The sequence below is a fragment of the Equus asinus genome, chromosome 1 (genome assembly GCF_041296235.1).
Source record: "Equus asinus isolate D_3611 breed Donkey chromosome 1, EquAss-T2T_v2, whole genome shotgun sequence".
NCBI lineage: Eukaryota > Metazoa > Chordata > Mammalia > Perissodactyla > Equidae > Equus > Equus asinus.
Window position 1 is genome coordinate 176794282 of NC_091790.1, and position 21833 is coordinate 176816114.

The following is a 21833-nucleotide window of genomic DNA, read 5'->3' on the forward strand; positions in this document are numbered from 1 at the left end:
TGGAAAGAGTGAGGAAAGGGAAGGCATGGGAGGGGGGTCCCTGTGTGGTGTTGTGTGACAAAGCATGGAACAGTCACTGAATGTGCTCCCTTGCTGTCCTCTGCTTGTGCTCACCAAAGGGTAACTGTGTCTACTGTGAACAAGTTTACTCTTTCATTGTTCTGAATAAAAGGAAGAATGACCTTAACTCTAAAGAGCACCTGGAAACTTCTGAAGCACAAAATCATACCAGGCCCTTGTGGCACTCAGCAAAATTTGGGAACAGTTGACTTTTTCATCAGTTTCCTCTCAATTCTGTCTCTGACTTCTCCTCTCATTCCCCAGTGGTGGCCAATCCTACAGATGGGGCATATCCCAGGGCGATAATAAAGGAGATGTCATCTCAGCCAGCAAGCCACCCACCTGCCACCCAAGTGTCCCTGGGTTTCCTTTCCTGAGAACTTTGTACTCTTCTTATCTCTGATTGCTGTCAGTAAGTGCTAGGAGAAACACAATCTAATTATAATAACTCACATGAAGATTCAGATGAAGGATATTTGCAGTTGAAAAGAGATCATTTCAACTCAATGAATCTCTAAAGAAATATTAATATTGAGAGAGAAGATATGTGGTTTCTGAGTATTCTCAAGGGAGCTGTATATTCTGACCTGGATGGCCGTGTATACACAGAGACACACCGAATACACATACATGTGCATATACTCAGACGCACACTAATATGTCAAGACACACATACGTTATATACACCCACACAGCATGACACAAACAAACGTATACACAAACACACAACACACAGATACACGTGCACATAGTGTGTGCTAATACACCTAAATACTCTGTATTATTTTTTACATTGAATATACCTTTATTAATAGCACTTATATTACCATCTTTATCTATCAGCCCATCGTTGACTAAATTTATCAGCCCATCAGTCACTTATTGATCCCAGTCCTAGTCATGTTTTTTTCGCATTACACGGCACAGATAATCTCTTTCGCTTTTTTGTGATACTCCTGACTTTAGATTTTCTGTCCAACTGTTTTCCACAAATACTACACAACCCATGTGTTCTAATTTTTACGTTACAATTGAAATAAGGTTTAAATTCCAATTAGGCTTTTTTTTTTTAACCAAATTGTATTTTGTGTGTGTGTGTGTCTTTGTGTATGAAGATCAGTGTAGCTGGCTACTTGGCAGAGACAATATGTAAAAAATTCTAAGAGCAGGGAGTTGAGCTTATTATTCTAAGTGAAATAGAAAGTCATGAAGGGTTTTAAATGAAGGAGTGACAAGACCTGATTTCATTTTCAAAATACCACCATGGCTGTACTATGGAGAATACTTACAAGGACCAGAGGAGCAAGAAAACCTATTAGGAGATGATTACAGTGGTCCACATGAGAAGAGAGGTAGCTTGAACTAAAGTGGTAATAGTGGAGATGGTGAAAGTCTGGTACATCCAGGAAAGACATTGAAGGAAGTGCTGACCAGACTTGCTGAAGGATTAAACATGAGACAAGGAGGAACCTAAACAACTGGGTGGATTTACTAAGAAAGAAAGCTTGGAGAGAAGCAGGGAAAATCAAAAGCTCTGTTAGCCATGGTACATTTTAAATTCATGTGATCTGTGTGGAGGTGTCAAGGAATAGCTCCATGTATAAAACTGGAATTGCAAGGAGAGGTCAGGGCTGAAGATAAAAATATAAGAATTGTCATACTAGTGATGGTGAATAAGTACCATACTAGAGGATGTTAGTAAGGTGAGTGTGTATAAAAAGATGAGGCTTGAGCAGCTGGGGACCCTTCAAGATTTTAAGGTAAACAGAGGGGGAGGGGCAGCAAAGAAAATAGGAGACACTATCAGTGAAGGATGAGAAATAGTGGGAGAGTTTTTATCACTTTTACTAGTATGTGAATCAGCTGAAAAGGAATAAATCTAGGTTATGTGCTTTCTCCTGCAAAAGCTAAGAATTTGGGCACAAAATTGTGGTGGTTTTAAAGATATGTCCACGAAGTCCTTGAGACTCCTCCCTCCGCAAGCAGAACTCAATTTCCTTCCCCTTGTGTATGGGCTGCATTTAATGAATCACTTCTAGTTAACGGAATCTGGCAATAGTGATGGGATTCATGTCATGATTACATTATAAAAAGGCTGCAGCTTTTATCTTGGGTGCTCTTTCTTGCTCTTTCTCAGTTGCCCTCAGATCACTTGCTCTGAGCCAAGCTGCCCACTATGTTGTCAGATGACCCACAGGGAGAGGAACTGAGAGCTCCAACCAACAGCTAGCATCAACCTGCCAGCCATGTGAGTGAAGCAGCCCAGATCCTTCACCCCTAGTCAAACCTCTAGATGACTGCAGCCTCATCCGATATCTTCGTTAGAGACCCTGAGCTGGAACCACCCAGCCAAGCAGCTCTCAGAAACTGTGAGATAATAAATGCTTGTTTTTAAGCCACCAAGTTTTGGGGTAATATGTTAGGAAGCAATAGATAACAAATTAGTCAGCGCAATGGAGACAAACAAATGCTATGTAACTATGGGTAATAAACTTCCACTCTAATGATTTTATTGCTCTACTCCTAAGAGAAAAAATAAAATAAAATCTGCTAAATGTATTTGGGGAGACCAGAATCGATGTCATCTTTTCTCCACACAGAAATGAGATCTGTGGCATGGATCCACGTGTGGGTAACATCTTCCACCTCCAGCTATTTTGGTCAAAGCGCTGCCAACCTTGACTGGTATTTCTGGTAATGAATCACAACCTCTGGAGGTCAGTGTGAATACACTGTGGGTTTCATAAAATATTCCCAAAGGGAAATACTTTAATCCCTCCTCAAACTCCCTGAAATCGCAAGATCAAGACTAAGAGAACACATAGAGAATAAGAAGAATGAAGAGTCAGTGAGATGCTAAAGAAAAGGCACGGAAGTCCACGTTCTACCACCACATGGCTATGAGACCTTAGAAATGTGTCCAGCATTTTGAGCCTCAATGTCTGCATCTCCAAAATGAAGTTCTGCCCACTCACAGATGGGTGGGAAGGTTAAGTAAAAGAAAACATGTGAAAAGCCCTTTGAAATGACGAGGTTTTAGGGTGATCACACAGGCTCTCCCTGTCTACTCCCTCTGCTACTAGTATGTGGGATGGGATTAGCTGGATAGAGGTCAATGGTTTGTTTGAGGATAGAATACATTTACTCAGATGACCCTGAATGTTCCTTTTTCAAATTGTTCATATATTGTATGAGTTCAGCACATTTTACTCCAAAGCACACATTTATACCTACGTGTCTCTGTATAGCCTCGTACACCTGATTCAGCGATTCCTTTTTTACACTTTTATAAATGATTGTCGGGAGCTTGTTCTTTCTCCTTTTAGATAATTCTTGGTATGAGTTATTTTATCTGAATTAAAGACACACAAAATCTCAAGGACTAGCTGTAAAATCCAAGTCAGATTAGCTAGCATTTGCAGCATCAGTTTCTACACTCATATCTCTGTTGAAATCGTTAAAAAGCATCATACTAATCACAGCAGACAGCTGTAAGCAGATGATCATATGAAAGGTCACTTATACACAAAACCCACACTCTGAGAACCATCTTACAGATGACGTGCGTATAAACAAAATGTGCTCGTGGTTGGTTATTGACATAACTGTGGCATCAGACTTAAATTTTCCTTTTTTTTTTTTTATCTTCCTCCTCCCCTAACCTTTAACATAAAGGAGAAGGGCATTCCTAGGGGAAGCAGCTGGTCTCCAGAAATAAATGACCAAATAAAACCATCATAATGGCGGGATTAATCCACCTAACTAGCCAAAGAAACATGCAGAATTAGCACCTCTTCATTAAAAAAATTAAATTTCAGCCCTTTCTATCCATGTCTTCTTAGACATTAATTTTCTTGTAATCAATTCTTTTTAAGGGCCTTCATTTTAAGAATCACTTTTCCAAACTTCAGCAAATGTTTTGCAATGTGGTTGGTACTACAAATATGTTTACTTGCAACTGTTGGCTTCGTCTTGATTGTTTGAGATTTAAAAATATTTTTAATATGAAATATTTTGAAAATACTGAAAAGTAGGAAGAATAAATAAACACTTATGTTCGCACCACTAGGATCCAACAAATGTTAATATTTTGCTTCGTTTGTTTCAGATATTTTTCTTATTTTTAAGGAATCAAGCATTACAATTACAGGTGAAGCTTTCCAGATGCCAATTCCCGTCTTCCCTTTCCATACACAAACTTTACCCTGAGATTTGTACGTTACACTGCCCACTGATGTTTTAATACTTGTTCTATATGTATGTATGCAAATTAAATAAATTTGAGTTGCCAGAACGCCTCTGGTATATTGTAGATGCAGGAATTCGAAGGCTTAGGGAGAGAATTTGGGCTGAATTGAGCATGTGTGACTCCCTCACCCCTCCAGTAGTTCTGTCCCAATGGAGCACCCAGAAAACTACCTTTATCAATGTATTGAGAAATATACTGATTAGGAAAGAATCAACATCCTAGAAAGTTCAGGGTGCTTCAAGCCAGCGACGATGTTGAGAGATGCTCCCTTGGAAGTGGGCTCCCTGAATCGCAATCTTAAGGGACAGCTGGAGATGATTACCAAAATGGGCAGCAGGACTAGAGCAGTAATCAAAATGGTTTAACCCACAGAGATCTTCAGTAGTAGCTAATTGAATATGATGTTCCTAGAATAAATATAGATAATTGGACAATTGGCCTTCTAGTTTTCTCTTCTGCCTCCAGGAATCTTTGACTTGTAAATCAGGGAGTCAAATTTTATTTCTTCTTCATAATTTGTGAGTCTCATTGTTTTCTACTTCTTTCTTTGCAGCCATACCACAAACAATACTTCAGCTGTCATTACCCAGTTTCTGTATTTCTACGTTCAGGTCTGTCTATCTTCGGAGTATTTTTCTTTCCGTCTATCCTGCGCGCTATGCAAGTGTAGACTTCAAAAACACAGGTCTGCTAACGTACGTTCTCCACGTCCTCAGAAAAAGGCCAACATTCTTAGAAGGCCCTCCATTATCTGACCCCAACCTACCTCTGTGTTTTTATCCTCTCCAGTCATACACTATGCTAATACCCATCTCTTTGATTTCTTTATAGTGACCCTAACCTGAAATATTTTTCTCATATTTTTTTATTAAAATCTGCCCCATTGCCAGGATAATTTTTCCCTGAATACCAAAACTTCAGCCTGTTTTGATGTCTTGCTTTCTCTGAAATCCTATATCTGTACCACATACTTTGGCATTTAGCCCTACAGTATTTTTCAGTGTTGTTAATTCAGTTCACCATTGGTGTGTACCTTCAGCTTGCAGAAACTGTACCAGGCACAGGATAACTATTCCACGTCTGTTTACCTGATCTCTCCGATTAAACTGTGAGCTCCTTGAGGCAGAGATTATAGTTTATATTTTTTTCTGATGTTCAGTGTCCAGCCCAACTTATTCTATGCAGCAGATGTTCAATGGATCTTACTAAATTGAATTGAGTTGGTCTCACACTTGGCAAGAAAAATAAGAAGACGAATTCCAAGGAAAACTAGCAGAGAATAGAAGGGAACTACGAACCATCATTAGACATCTGATTGTCAGATTGATTCATATTGAAACTCAAGCAGAATAATAGCACATTATACCTTCATCACAGCAATTTTCTTCTCCAATTTTGCCAGAGCACAGCTTTCCAGAGGGAAATACATTTTTAAGCTATGCATGTGTAGAGAATTTAACAACACAGGGCAGCTAAATACTCGCATACTTAGTTATGACATATAGAAGGTAATAGTCCAAGACTGAATTTTTAATTCTGGAAAATGCATCTATTTTTCTCCCTTTTACTGTTCCAGCTACAAGACCCTGCTCTTTGACAAGCATTTGAACAATGAATTATAAAAAAGAGGCAACTTTCTCCTGCCCCAGTAACAGATGCTTTCTATCTTTCTTACTAGATCAATCAAAAATCATTATGTATAGGTCTATTTTGTTAAACCTTCTTGTAAGAATAAGAAAGAATAAGTCCTGAGAGCACAGCAGAGACACCCTGGGTTGGAGCAGAATGAAATCCCTGAGAAATTAAAGAGATGCTGCATCTGATTGCCTAGCTTGCTGAATCGTTGCAAGGCCCTAATAGATCAGGCTTAAGAGCAGGCTCAGTATCTGATTTGTTCAGTTCTGTCCAGGCGAAATTACCTTACATTAAAACAGGAGAAATTTAGTCAAGTGCTAATAAACTATTATGACTCGACACTAGGATTTGTAAATTGCTCGAATGGTTAATAGAGAAAAGATATCAGTAGAGCTCAACTCAGGACTGAGAACATTCAGTTCAAATAGGAGCAAGGTAGGAAGTGAACCACAGTCCAGACAGGCAAGCGGGGACCTAGCCTGTGGGAAATGGGGTTCAAACACTGAGTTTGAGACCCCTCTTAAATTACCTACCATCCCCACGACAGTTTCCTCAAGCTCATTTTTATTCACTCCCTCCTTTTCCTCCCCAAGGCAACCACTGATCTGCTTTGGCCACTGTAGATTAATTTGAATTTTCTAGAGTTTTACATAAATGGAACCATATAGAGTGCACTATTGATTCTTTAGCTTCTTTCACTCAGGGTAATTCTTTTGATTTTTACCCATGTTGTTGTGTATATCAATTGGTCATTCCTTTTGTTGCTAAGCTTCTTTCACTAAGTATAATTACTTTGAGATTTACCCACATTGTTTTGTGTATCAATAGGCCATTCCTTTTTATTACTGAGTGATACTCCCTTATACAGATATATTGCGATTTGTTTACCCATTTCCCTCTATGTGAACATTTGGGTGGTTTCCAGTTTGGGGCTATTGCTAATAAAGTTGCCATAAACATTCATGTACAAGTCTTTGCACGGAAGTTTACTTTGCTTTTACTTGGGTAAATAAATACCTAGGAGTGGAATGGCTGAATTGTGTGTTAGGTGTATGTTTAACAATTTAAGAAACTGTCAAACTGTTTTCTGAAGTGGTTGGGCCATTTTACATTAGCACCAGCAGTGTGTGAGAGTTCCAGTTCACCTCCACAGCCTTGCCAATACCTGGTATTGTCAAACTTTTTAATTTTTGTCTTTCTAGTAGGTGTGTAGTGGCACATTGTGTTTTTAACTAACATTTCCATAATGGATAATGGGATTTAGTGTTTTTTTATGTGCTTTTCTTCCATCCACATATCTTCTTTGTGAAGTGTCTGTTCAAATATTTTATCCATTTTTAATTGGTGTTTGTTTTCATACTATTGAGTTTTTCATATATTTTGGACACAGAATCTTTATCAGATATATGTTTTATAAATATTTTTTCTGTCAGTGGTTTGTCTTTTGATTCTCTTAATGCTGTCTTTCAATGTACAGTGTTTTGTAATTTGGGTAAAGTCCATCTAATTTATCAATTTGCTATTTTAAGGATTGTGCTATGGTCCCGTATCTAAGAAATTTTTGCCTAATCTGAGGTTACAAAGATTTTCTATGTTTTCTTCTAGAAGCGTTGTTTTAGTTCTATATTTAGCTCTGTAATTCATTTTGAATTACTTTTGTTCACAGTATGAGGTATGGAACAAAATGGGGGTTTTTGTGGTTGTTTTTGCCTATGGATATCTAATTTTTCCAGTACTGTTTGTTGAAAGAACTATCCTTTACCACTGAACCGTCTTTGCTACTGAATTGTCTTTGTACTTTACCACTGAGTAGTCTTTGCGCTTTTGTCAGAAACCAGTTATTCACATATGTAGGGATTAATTCTGAACTATTCTGTTTCATTGCTCTATTTGTCTGTCTTGACGCCAGTACCACACAGTCTTGATACCATTATAATAATTTTTGAAATGCAGTTGTATTAGCCCTCCAACTTCATTCTTATGTTTCAACTTTGTAAAAATATTTTAGGTCTTTTGCATATTTTCATATGGATTTTAGAATTAGCTTGTGAATTTGTGCAAAAACACCTGCTGGGATATTGATTGAGATTATACTGACTCAAAAGATCAATTGGGGATGAATTATCATCTTAACAATATTAAGTCCTCTCAGCCGTGACCATGCTGTAAAACTTCATCTACTTTAGTATTCCTTAATTCCTCTCAGCAGTGTTTTACAATTTTCAACATACAGGTCTTACACACCCTTTTTCTCCTCAGAACTATCCTCAAGTTTTATTACTTTTAGAGTAATTGTAGGTATTGTTTAATTTCAGTTCTGATTGTTAGTTGCTAGTGTATAGAAAACAATTTATTTTTTCATGTTGACTTTGTATTTTGAATTCTTCCTAAAATCACTCAGTTTTAGCACTGCTTTTGTAAATTCCATTGGATTTTCTATATAGACAGTCATGTTGTCTACAAAGAAAAGTCTAGATGCCTTTTCTTTCTTTTTCTTACTTTGTATAATAAGAAAATAGTCTTATATATTTACTCATGTAGAGGGCCCTCCATTATCTTTTAACATTTCTTGTAGTATCATTTGCTGGCAATGAATTTTTTTCAGCTTTTGTATGTCTGAAAAGTATTTTACCTTCATTGTAAAGATATTTTTGCTGGGGAGAGAATTCTAGTTTGACAATTTTTTCTTTCAATATAAACCACTGCCTTCTTCCATACATTGTTTTGTTAAGAAATTGCTGTTATCCCAACGTTTCTTCCTCTGCATATAAGATGACTGTTTTTTCCTCTGGCTGCTTTAAAGATTTCCTATGTACCACTGGTTTTGAGCAAATTAGTTATGTTGTGACTTGGTGTAGTTTTCTTCATGGTTTTTGTGGTTGGGGTCCTTTGATATTCTTGGATCTTTTAAAATAAAGCTTGGAAAATTTTCTAACATTATTTCTTTGAATATTCCTTTTGCCCCTTTCCCTTGAGGACTCTAATTATATTTATATTAGACCATTTGAAGGTGTCATAACTCATGATGCTCTTCTCACTGTTTCTGATTTTTTTTCTCTCTCTTTGGTTTCCTTTTTGTATAATTTGTATTGTTATGTCTTGAAATGCATTAATCTTTTCTTCCACAATGGCTGATCTGGTGTTAATTACATCCAGCATATTTTTCCTGCCATACTTCGTGGTTTTCAACTCTAAAAATTTGATTTGAGTCTTTTTTTTAATATCTTCCCTAACTCTACTTGATTTTTTTAACATGCAGAATAGCACTATAATTACTCTTTTAATATCTTTGCCTGCTGACTTTAACATATGTTCTGGATCTACTTCAATTTAGGTTTTTCTCTTTATCAAGTGTCACATTTTCTTGCTTTTTAGCTGATAATCTTTGATCAAATATCAGATATTGTAAATTTTCCTTTGTTGGGTGTTCTAGCAAGGAAATTCTTGTATTTCCTTAAATATTCTTAAGTTTTGTTCTGGATGCAGTGATACTATGTGGAAACAGTACGATAATCTAGGGTCTTGCTTTTATGATGTGTTTGGTGCCAGTAGAGCCATATTTACAGGGCTGCTTCTTCTCTGCTCCTGAGGTGGGACTTTCTGAGTATTCTACTCAATGTCCTGTGAATTATGAGGTTTCCTACGCTGGCTGATGAGAACAGCACTATTCCCCACCCTTTGTTGGCACCAGGCACTGTTTGCTCTAATCTTTTTGAATATGCTGATCAGTACTCTTCTGAATACTTAAAGGGGACATTCTACATATCTGTCAGGCTCTTTGTCTACCTGTGGCTCTCCTCCATTTCTCTGTCCTCCAAATTCTAACCGTCCTGGTCTTCCCATATTCTGAGCTCCACCTCTTAGAATATGGTGTCCTCCCTGCTGTACTTAGCTTCTCCCTCCCTTCACCACATCCTGGAAGCTCTCACAAAGCAACTTGTTGGGGAAACCATAGGGCTTACCTCATTGGTTACCAGTCTCTTAAAGATCACTGTCTTTTATTGCTGAATGTCCACTGTATTAAAAACCGTTGTTTCCAATACTTGGTTGTCATTGTTTATTCAGGCAGGAAGATAAATTTAGTCCCTCTTATTCCATCTTCGCTGAAAGTGGAAGCCTTATTTTATATTCTAATGTTGACGAAGCTAGATAGATTCAAGAATTTTTTATCTTGTAAAATTAAAGACAGGATGTACTTCCAAATTCTTAACTAAAGAAAAATTTTAAATAAATATATTTATGGGACTCTAGCTTGTTTTTGATACAATATCTGTCAAAAATGAATGTATTCCCACAGGTACACACACAAAAGCCAAATGAATTTAACTTTGAGGTATACACACAAAATTCCTAAAGAAATACTGATTGGCAAAATTCAGCAATATACTAAAATAGCAGTACGCCATGACCAAGAAATTAAGAATAATTTAGGAAATTTGTTAATACAGTAGCTCTCTCATAAAGTAGTTAAGAGCATGGACTCTGAATTTAAACAAACTTGGTTAAAATCTCAGCAATATCACTTACTTGCTGTGTAATTTTGAGCATATTTCTTAACATCGCTGATCCATAGTTACCTTATCTTTATTATAAAACTGACCTCCCTGGGATTATGAGAAGAGTAAATGAAACAGTGTATTTGATGCACTCAGCACAGAAGTTTTGGATGCCACATACTTTTTTAGTTTCTTTCTAGAATCGAATGGAAATTGCAAAGTTAGTGGTGGTATGCTCCAATCTCCAACTCTCCAGAGATTTCTTCAGCGATATGCACTCAGCTTTTACTCTGTACACACTCAGTTAAACAAACATAGATTTAAAAGCTAAAGGATTTGGGGTTAGGCATAAAATATTTTATACATCTAAGACACTATTATGTTATTAGACCACAAGTACAATTTGATAGTTCACTCAGACATTTACAAGACTTGACTGAGCTCTAAACACACTCTGCAGATCCAATCTACATCCATTTATAGCTAAATGGGTACTCCGCCCGTGATAATCCAGTGTCTTCTGTCCTAGTAAAGAACAGATGGCCTCCTTTAGAGCAGTTTCTCCTTATTGGAATCATTTTGGACAATGGCTTTTGATTCGTTTGCTAACTCATAATTCATGAGTGTAGTAATTCACACACATGGGAAATAGAGATGAAACTGATACATTAGAAACACTGCTGAGGCCTATGCAAAACGCTGAGTGGGATACAAAATAGCATAATATTTATTCTCAAGAGAGACCAGACAGACCAAAAAGAAAATAATAATATAAATGAAAAATAACATTATAAAATAGAAAACACAGGGATCAAACTAGACATCACAGCAACAAATAAATGCTGAGCTCAGGGGAAGAAGGCTTGCCATGGGCTGGAGTGGGCAGGGAAGCTTTGCACAGGAAGTGGCTGCTGAGCTGAGGCTTACAGGTTGAGTGCCGGGTGAACCTCTGGAGATGAAGGGATGTCAGGGAAGAACCATGATGTGATCAAAATCAGGAAGGCACAGGATACTTGGGATGTTACAGGCAATGAGTGAACCATGGTTGGTCCATCTGGCTGGTGCATAATGACATGAGGGAAAGTATTAGGGGACAGGGTTAGAAAAATAAGTTCAAGTGGAAAATTTTATTCTGCAAGTACTGAGGAATGTGGCAGAGATGGCTAATTGACACCTATACCCATTTTCCCCTCCTTCTGTTGTCATAGAACATCCTGGTTTGACCAGATACATGGGTGTCTAGAACAAAGACTATTTACCACCTGCCCTTACAGCCACAAGATGTGAATGGAACTGATGTGTGCTTCTGGCTGTGCCCTTCCAGGGAAGAGGCATGTCTCCCCCACTTTCACTGTCCCCTTTCTGCAGCCTGCTGCCTGAAGTGTGGAAGTAGAGGATGCCATGCGAGCAAGAGAAACACATTAGCACAGCTGATTGGCAGGAGAGAAGAGCCTGAGTCCCTGATACCTTGGGCTACTCACACAAGTATGTTTTATGAAATATAAACTCCTTATTTTATTTAAGCCACTGCACTGCAGCCAAACCTGTGCACTGAGCTATTGCTTCCTGTAGTCCTCATTTAGCCAGGCAAGGTCGAGAATGTCCAGTCACCTCTGACCTTCATTTACTCCAATGTGCCCTATTAATGACACATCCACTAATGAGTTGGGAAGTTCTGTCTTAGTTAAGACAGGGAGCCCCTGGAAGTGTTTGAGCAAGGAAGTGACACGATAAGGATTGTGTTTTGTAAGAATTAATTTGAGGACCATACAGAAGATTAGTCTTGCCTCAGGCTAAGAATGAGGACTGCGGGGCTTTACAGCAAAAAGGTGTGATGGAATTTTTTAAAATGACAAAATGTTCTATATCTTGATTGTGGGTTTAGTCAATATGAGTATACATATTTGTTAAAACTAATACTTAAAATAGGTGAGATATATTATATAAATCACCTCAACAAAGTCAATTAAAGAAATTAATTTGGCTGTATGTGTGTGCAAGATAGATCAATGGGAGGAGACGAGGTGAGGAGAAGAGTGAAATTTACGGCTTCAATCAAAGCTTTAGATAATTTGGACTTCTTCTTGGCAATAGTAGGAAGAATGAAATTAGAGAGACAGAGGAGTCATTTTGAAGGACAAAGTAACAGAATTCAGAGACAACTTGGGCCTGGAGACATGGAGTCACATGTTGGAGGCTCCAGCTTTTCTATGTAAGGCATCAGCTGAGCGTCACCACAGGCTGATGAAGATGCCATGTCACAAAACGGGGAGAAAGGAAGGTAGAGGATGGCCACCTTCACTTAGTTAAATACATTCCCTCAATCTCTCTGAGGCCCTCTTCTTCGTTTATAAAACGGGGTTAATGATACCTACAGATTGCAAAAAAGCTGTGAAGAGCAGAGAAAATATGTGTAAAACATCGAGCACCCTGTTCCCGGTACTAGTGGGCACCTGTGAATGCATGAGATAAAGAACCATTGCAATAACATATAATAGAAAATAAATGAGCTTTCAAGATGATATCAGAGACTCCCCCATACACGTCTCTAGGAGATGTTTGACGTGAAGAAGTAAGAACTCACCCAATAGGCGGGGCCGGCCTCGTGGCTGAGTGGTTAAGTTCGGACGCCCTCTTCGGCGGCCCAGGGTTTCACCAGTTCATATCCTGGGGCTGGACATGGCACTGCCGAACAAGCCATGCTGAGGCGGCATCCCACATGACACAACTAGAAGGACCCACAACTAAAAAAATACACAGCTGTGTACCGGGGGGCTTTGGGGAGAAAAAGGAAAAATAAAATCTTTAAAAACAGAACTCAGCTAATAGGAAAGACAAATCCACTTGTAAATCACAGGATGGTAATAGGAAGGGGGGTTGGGTGAAGTAACATGGCAGCTGGCAATATTTTTTAAAAGGAGGGCGGTTCCTTTTGCCAAGAAGATTCAGTGGTGTATTCATTTCTCTTTTCTTTACCTCCCTTGACTCATCCACAGGAGTGGGAATTCAGACAAAAGGAAGCTCTTTTAGCATCCTGCTTAAGATTCTCTTCATACAAGATTTGGTTCTCAGCCCACTTTCTGTCAGGCTTCCTGGGATCGGAAAGCAATGCATACACATTCTCCGGCTCGACAGTGAACTCTCCTGAGCTCCAGACTGGATTTTACAGCTGCCTGTAGACATCTCCATCTGCGTGTCCAGCAGGCATGTCCAACTCAGTGTGTCCCAAACCAAATTAATTACCCTCCCACACACCAGTCCCCCCTCTATTCTTCTGGCTGGTTTAATGTCACTTCCAATTCACTAGATACAAAATCTAGAAATTTCAGTTCTTTTACTTCTTGTCTCACACTCCCCAAGATCAATCTACTGCCAATTTTTGTGGATTCACCCTGTTGTAATCTGTGTCATGCACTCCACCTTTTGACTTCCATTGTCCTGGTGAGGATCCTTCTCTCTCTCTCTCAAGCACCACAGCAGCAGCAATCTAGCCAGTGTCCATGCAGAGTCGCCAGTGTCCCACAACTCAGCGGGCCCCAGACCTAGACTAGGTAAAGGATGGCCCACCCTGGGGAGTTGTGTAACGAGTGTAACTGTCTCCCTATGGGCCCCCAGTTTCTTACTTGGCTAATTCAGTTACATTTCTGAAACATGAGTCATTTCCCTTTCTGGAAATATTTCAATGACTTGCCATTGAATTTACAGAATGCAGTCTAAAAACCCAAATTTCACCCATTTCCTTTCGCGTGGTATCTCTTCAAGTATTCAATGCTCTGTCTAACCACAATGAACAACAGACCCTGCCCCCTGAGTAGCATATACTTTTTAAACTCAGAGAAGCAGCTCATGGAATGTTCTCCATAAGCTGGCTAAGCTCCACTCTTCCTTCCTCAGTTGAAGGCCATCTCCTCGATGTAGCTGCCTTAATTCAACTCTCCTCCATCTCAGATTCCTAAGCATGGCCCCACTCACTGTATGTTCCTGTCCTAATTTTATCTGTGGTTGGCATGAGTGTCTCAACCAGATTTTACAGTGCTAGAGGACAGGCACCATCACATTGCCATCTCTGAATCTCCAGGGCACTTTGAATTGACTATTAACCAGTCTAAAAATAATCTCCTTAAATTTTTACTTTAAAAAATAGTGAATTTTACAAAGGAAAGCTCTTAAAAATTCCCAAAGAAACAGTTAACAATTATGTTTGCAAAGTACCCAAACAGTGAACTCCCTCAGCTCTACCATATTAAATACACTTTTTTAAAACTCCCTTGCAGTTTTATTATTCCAGGTGCACTGCTACCATAAGAAGCCTCTGTAGACCACTGCTATAAATGTCACTTGTTCCCATTAAGTGTATAAGTTTATAAGATGACTGTCTAAATTTATGTTGACTATTCTAAAGAGTATTAAGTCAGGGAATATATCAAAATATCTGAAGTCTGGAAATATAGATATCAACTTTAATTTATAATTTGAAGATGTTTTTTTAACTGATATATATTTGTTCCACACAATATATATTTGTTCTTTCTATGACTGTGAGACACATCAAAAGAGAAACAGCCAAGTTTGACCATTATCCACATAATTCATATAATCCTCAAAGCTGTCTCAATTACTTGAGCATTTTAGGTGAAATTATGGGAGGTTGGGGTGTTGAGGAAATTATACAAAAGGGATGCTTTTGGCTCTGATTGAGCAAGTGATTTTCTGACTGACTTGGTTCTGACTGAGCAGTTTTCATTTAAGTCTATGCAAGATATGGAATGTGGCTGCTGATTTCAAATATTGTATTCCTTGACTCATTTTCTTTTGAAAATTATTTTTTAATGGGATATGAAAACATTAAGATAAATTAACATGAATGGGCATATTTTTATATTTTATCAAACAACTATATTATTTATCATTTAGCTCAAAAACAAACTTGAAAAGTAAGTAGGCATTTTTTTCTCCTCTCTCAGTGAAGATAAACGCTCTTAAAGATAAGTTCCAGAGTTTGAAATTTACTATTATTACTTTATTTAATCATTTCTTCTCATATTTTTTCTTGTTAATCTTCTCAAGTGGTAAAAGTGCTTATAATGTACAAGAATTAGACATAGACAAATTATTACTCTCTAGAAAATATTTATTGACACATTTCAATTTCCATTTTCTGAGAAATAAACATAATACACAAAATACAGTAAAATGCACTTTTCCCATTTCAAATAAATATATTTTACTCTTGTAAAAAATTTAATAATCTGTGTAATTCACCATAGTATCTTAATCAGTGAAATAAAGCAAAGAAAATCTCTAAATTGTCACTTATTTTAATGATTCTCACAATGTTTTGCTGGAGAAAAGGGACCTTATTACCTGTAGAATTATATTCAGACTTGGAGACTGTTGTTTCTTTTTTGGAGAAGGGAAAGATAAGCTCCTTTAAAAAAGTGTTTAGTGTCAAAAAGAGTCTTAGTTTGGGAGAAAGATAGCATCCAAGTCTTTGCCGAATGAATGAGGTTATGTGTAAGCTTTCCTGTTAAAACTTCCTAGAGACCAGACTACATTCTGACTTACTATGATTCCTGTGTATTACACTGGTAATTTTTCAAAATTAGTGGTTAAGTACTTAAATTAACAGTTGCATATGTAATATAAACCCAGGACAGAATTTTAAAGCTCTATTAAGAGGAAAGGTTAAAAATAATGGTGCTATACAGGATAAATTTATCCTTTTCACAATTGTTACTCTTAACATTATAAGAACTGAAATCTACTGAATTATACAGACTTAACACAGACTCTTATATACACATAGATCCCTGATCAGTTAAAGACAATGTGTTAGTTTGCTCTTCTAAGTAGTAACAATATTTTAATAACCAGCAAAAATCACATTTAGGTAGTCACCAATCTTCAGAGTTTTCTTATGTATAATCTATCCACCCTCAAAAGAATATCTCACCAAGGAATAAAAGTCATTAGTACTGTCTAACTTCCTATGTTAGCCGTTAATTGGTACTTCATATACTAGCAAGCTTATGGAAGTAAATCAGACTTTACTGTAGCTCCAATCCCACCATAGCATGGCGTGTTTTCATGGATGCAGAAATGCTGGTCAAACTGCCAAGGCATAAACCCCAGAGCATAACTGTGTTTAGCAAAAAATCTTACATAGTCTATAAAGTGGGTATTGGATCTTTCCTCAGCATTATAAAGAGCATCAACTATTGTCTAGGTGGTGTCTTATAACACAGAACTTTTCCCTCTTCATTTTAAAGGATATAAAGTTATATGCTTAGGCATCCTTTTATGGCAACATTTTTACTTTTACACATTTCTGAAACAGATAAGTATGTGCTCAAAAATTCACAAGTCCAATAAAATAAATTTGTAGCCTCCTTCTTTGACATTCTCTATAATTCCTCCATCTCAAAGTGTGTGTTAAAGCTGTTTGCCATGGATGTGTGTTCAAAGATCCTCGACAGGCTTGGTTTCAACAGTTCTACTGAGTGACATGACAAGTGCTGAGTGGTGTCGTTCTTCAAGGACATCATCTGGTCTGTCCCAGGTTCCCTTCTATCATAATAGAGAGCCCAGAGCAGAGTAATGGTGAGAATCATGGCCAGGATTTGTGTCACTCCAATGGAGATTCCCAGAAACCTTAGCACCTGCAGTTGTTTGGTTCCTCTCAAAAAGGAATACATTTTCTTCCCGCAACCCTGTAAAAAAATAACACAGTCAATATTACTTTGGATGTGTTACAAATGGTCAAAATAAGGAAAACAAAGGTCTGTATCAGTTAATGGAACTAAACTTTGTGAATCATAAGGTTTAAGACAGTGACTCTCAACAGGGAATGCCCATGAGAAGCTGGAGGAGACACAGACGTGTGTACTTTTTGAAAAGCCTGCCCAAGGTGATTCTGATGGACGTGCCCCTTTTTCTGTCTTTCTCACAACCTGAAATTAAGAACCACTGACAGAAAAACATAACATTTAGAGCAAGGGTTGGCAAACATTTTTTGTAAACGGACAGATAGTATATCTTTTAGGCTTTGTGAGCCATATAGTTGTATTGCAACTACTCATCTCTGCCACTGTAACACGAAAGCAGCCATAGACAGTGTGTAAATGAATGGATGTGTCTATGTTCCAATGAAACTTCATGTACAAAAAAAGGCAGTAGGCCAGATTTGGGGCACAGACCATACAGATTGCTGACCCCTGATACAGACTGATCCAAAATATTCAAAAATAATGTTTTATTATAATATTATTATTTGTATTCACTGTTAGATTATAGGTCATTTGGTCAAAGACTTTTCCCCAAGGACCAGGAATGTTTCCCTAGTCTGCTGCTGAAACATGCTGGTGCGTGGAACTCAACCTGTTCCCTTCCCCCACCCCCCACATGCACACACACCTGTGTCCACTGTTTATACCAGAAATACACATGGGCTGACTTCCCTCATCACAGCAACTTCTAGTTCTACCAGGTAAGGGTTTGAAGGGTATCTTTAGCTCCTCTACAGGCCGGAGATATCTAATCTAAAAAGATTATTTAAGTTTTTGTTTCTGTCTAGTTTTAAGTACAAAAGGCTAAGGAGTGCCTATGGTAGATATAGAAGAGAATTCTGAAAGAAGAGAGGAGGAAAAAAAGTAAAAGAAAGAGAAGCCATGACCAAGGAAAATGGGGGGTGGGGTGGGGTGGCATTGGGGAAAGGGGGAAAAGGAGGTAGAAAGTAACTAGCAATTGTCATGTCATCTCTCAGGTGACCAAAGCATAGGCTAGCTGCCATGTCTCTAGTGAATGCACAGCACAGAAACAATAATTCATTCTTCTGAAGGGAGGCTGATTTTAAATTAAGGAGAAAACCTAGAAGGAAGTTTACAACTATAACAAATTTCATGAATTTTGAAGATTCTGAGATTTCACTCTACTTGGAAGCTAACGATTAGCCTGCCACAGTTTCATGGATGCTGGCAGAAGACAGAGACAAAGGGTTTTATTACTTATAGCAATAGAAATAGCCAGAGTTGTGTCCGTTCCTCGAGTCCCAAGCGCAAGAAATGACAAAGGCCAGATGACGCCTGCCCACACCACGGGATGCATTCTGGGAGGGGAATCCCAAGTTTAGTGAACCCTAATCTTTTCTAACGGGCAGTAACCATACCTATCTTTTGCAATGGAGATATTATCTTTATTATACTATCTTATACTTTATTATACTATCTTATACTTTATTATACTATATTATACTTTATTATATCTATATTATACCAGACAGTAAACAAACCTGTTGTGAAGGCAGACACTATTCTATCTTCAAGGCTGTTTTCTATGCAAACATCCTTGAAAATATAGTCCAGAACAAACGCACCAGTGCCTCTGCTGTCAAGACAGGCAGAAGTGCATAAGACCCAGGGCAAATTATCTCCTAACAAGAACTTGACTTTTCAAAGCCTTTATTTTGAGTTTGAGGTAAAAGTGACTCAGGGCTTACCCTATTAAGGCAGTCATTTGAATAAAAAGAAATTAACTATTTAAATAACCTCCTCCTTGTTTCTTCTCCAGATTCTACAAAGAACACAACTAGATCAAGGAAAGCAAGATGACTGAATCAGTTGTTAATTTATACATTATATTTGAGAGGAGGAATGAATAATACATAATTCCTAGATTTCCAAAGATATTGATCAGTAACTGTACCCTAGTAAGGCATTATCCTCAACAAATAAAAATTAAAAATTATATAAAACTAGCCATAGACAATTTGAATAACTACCTTTTTCTGGTACACCATGTGATGCAAATTAACAGCAAAAGGTTAGCAAATGTTCATCAATTTCACCAAAAGAGAATTAAAATATTTATAACTTAATACTACTTAACATTGGTTTAATAAAATCTATGGCCATCTTACCTATTTAACACACACACAAATACACACACACACACACACACACACACAGTAGGAAATCAAAATAGACATCACAAAGACAATTTACCAAAGTTCAGATACTTTTCAAAGAGTTCCACTCAGGTAGTCTATCAGAGCCCATTTACTATTACATTTACACATAATTCTATGCATTTTGGATGTTGAGAAAATTAAATGAACAAACACATTTAAACACTTAGAATAGGATCTAATACATGGTAAGCGCTCAGCAGGTGTCAGCTCTTATCCGGTCTGTCAGCCCTCAGAAGATTAGAAAGCTCACATTAAAATAGATGGAAAATCTATGAAAAGCAAGTATTAATGGACAAGTATGAGGGACAGCACTTTTTTTTAAGATTGGAACCTGAGCTAACATCTGTTGCCAATCTTCTTTTTTTTTTTCTTTTTCTCCCCAAAGCCCCCCAGCACATAGTTGCATATTCCAGCTGCAGGTCCTTCTGATTGACAACACTTTTTAAGAGTATGAAAACACCAAAAACACAGTACCGTGTCGCCACTGAGTGTTGTCGAAACACCCCTTGCCCACAAGGGCCAAGGTGGTTGTGACTGCTTTTCCAGGACAGTGAGGTAACAATCCAAAATGATTATATGCCCCTGGGACGTTAGATCACGAGCCTCCTCATTAAGCAGAGAAATATTTAACATAGTTTGAAAAGAGACACATCAAAAATAGTTAAATTGAGAAGGTTTAGCTTCAGACATTTGGAAAATTAATTTATATGGACATATCATTTAACATCATTGCCAAGTAATGTAGCACAAGGTCATCATATCTATCTGTAAAGAAATTGATATAAAATGGCTTTGCATTATGTTAGTTGATTCCTTATCTAGGTTTTCAGTAATTATAAACATGTATCTTTAATAAATAAAGAATTAGCATGGGCCTATCAATATTTTGGGAATAATAACTGCAGTAAATTTCAGAATTAAATGTAAATCATTCAAGAAATACATATGCTCATGATTCAACACTGTGAAATGCTATTTGCCAATTATCATTTCATTTTTACATTTTTAGTACTCTTTGGTGCTTAAATTTTACCTTTTTGGTTCTTCCTATTGGTATAAGATCTCCCATCCCTTTAGACTAATTCATTCTAAACTGAAAAACTGCAGGAAAGGTAATATTTCTTTTTTAAATCTGTGAATAAGAGACTGATAACTAAGCTACAGTCTATTATGTTTCATATTTTCACACTGGAATCACATCTATAAAAAAGGTACAGTAAATTATATCATCTAGGTTGGTGTGGGAATGTAATACATTAGTTAACATTAAATTTTCTAGAGTGGGAGAAGACCTTGGAAGTCAATGAGTTCAACTTTTTATCTTTTAAAAATACGGCTAAAGCCCTTCTAGAGTGACATCAATAAAATTGGCAGAGAACGGACCTCTGAATAATCTCTCCTCCATATAAACAATGAAATACCAGCAAAAATTGTCAGAATCAACTTTCTTAGAAACTCTGAAAATTAACCAAAGGCTTGCAGCAACCTGAGGAGAATGTATCCAAGACAGGCACCTGAATCGCAGTAAGAACAGCAAGCTTTGTGGAATTTTAATTTACCCTATTCCCATCCTTTCTCCCCAGCTCTGCAGTCAGCCTGGAAAACCAACAGCGCACAATCATGGCTACCAGAGGCAACAGAATAGGGTTGGATCTGCTTCAAAACCCCATTCCCAGAGAATTGTCATTATTTGTCCTATTTGCTGGTTCCCCGGAAGACCTCTTGAAAGGCTGTTTTTATTTGACCTGACTAGAAGCTCAACCACGGAAATAGCATTTTCCCCCTACCCTGGAGGTGTTTGTCGAAAGCAGTCAGAGGTAACTCTTGAACACTGAGGCTGCCTAAAGTAGTAGATAACAGTGGCACACACTGGGCTAGTCAAAAAGCTTAAAAAGGAGAAGCAGGAGGATGTGAAGTCCATAGTGGGTTAGGCAAAGCTCTAACATATTTGTGGGGATCTAGAAAGTTATATACATAAGTAGGGCTGTGCTCCTGCCCAGGGCTATGCACCTAAGAAAGCTCTCAGATCTCACCTCTGCCTAACCTTGAGGCTCTGCACACCCTTGGCAAAGGCTGGGAGACTTATTGGTTCCAGGCACTTAAGGAAATCTCTGTTCACTCATTAGCTAACTGAGCAGAGACTTTAGTGGCCACATAAACATAAAGAATACAGACTTTACAGAATTAGTTCAGAAAAGTCACTAATGAAAAAACAACAACAAACTGAAGGGAGGGGGGAGATTCTGATTTCCAGAGGTGCCAGTTATATTACTTAAAATGTCCAGTTCCCAACAAAAAAAAACTATAAGGTGTGGAAAGAAATGAGAAAGTGTGGCTCAAATACACACCAAAAGAGCCATCAAAGAAAATTCACTTCTAATGAGAGGGACTCTTTGCCTCACCAGACAGCCTTGTCCACACAGCCTTG

General features: G+C 37.8%; 1 protein-coding gene across 5 annotated transcripts in view; it reads right to left on the reverse strand.

Moving 5' to 3' along the window:
* Nucleotides 1-15550: 15550 nt before the first annotated feature.
* The window catches only part of TSPAN12 (tetraspanin 12), a 112007-nt gene continuing 105724 nt past the window's right edge, over nucleotides 15551-21833 (reverse strand). For all 5 annotated transcript variants that reach the window (XM_070512415.1, XM_070512414.1, XM_070512429.1 and 2 more), the window contains one exon: nucleotides 15551-17150. In XM_070512415.1, the coding sequence (XP_070368516.1) occupies nucleotides 16845-17150 (306 nt within the window). In that variant the 3' untranslated portion in view covers nucleotides 15551-16844. The remainder of the gene's footprint in view (nucleotides 17151-21833) is intronic.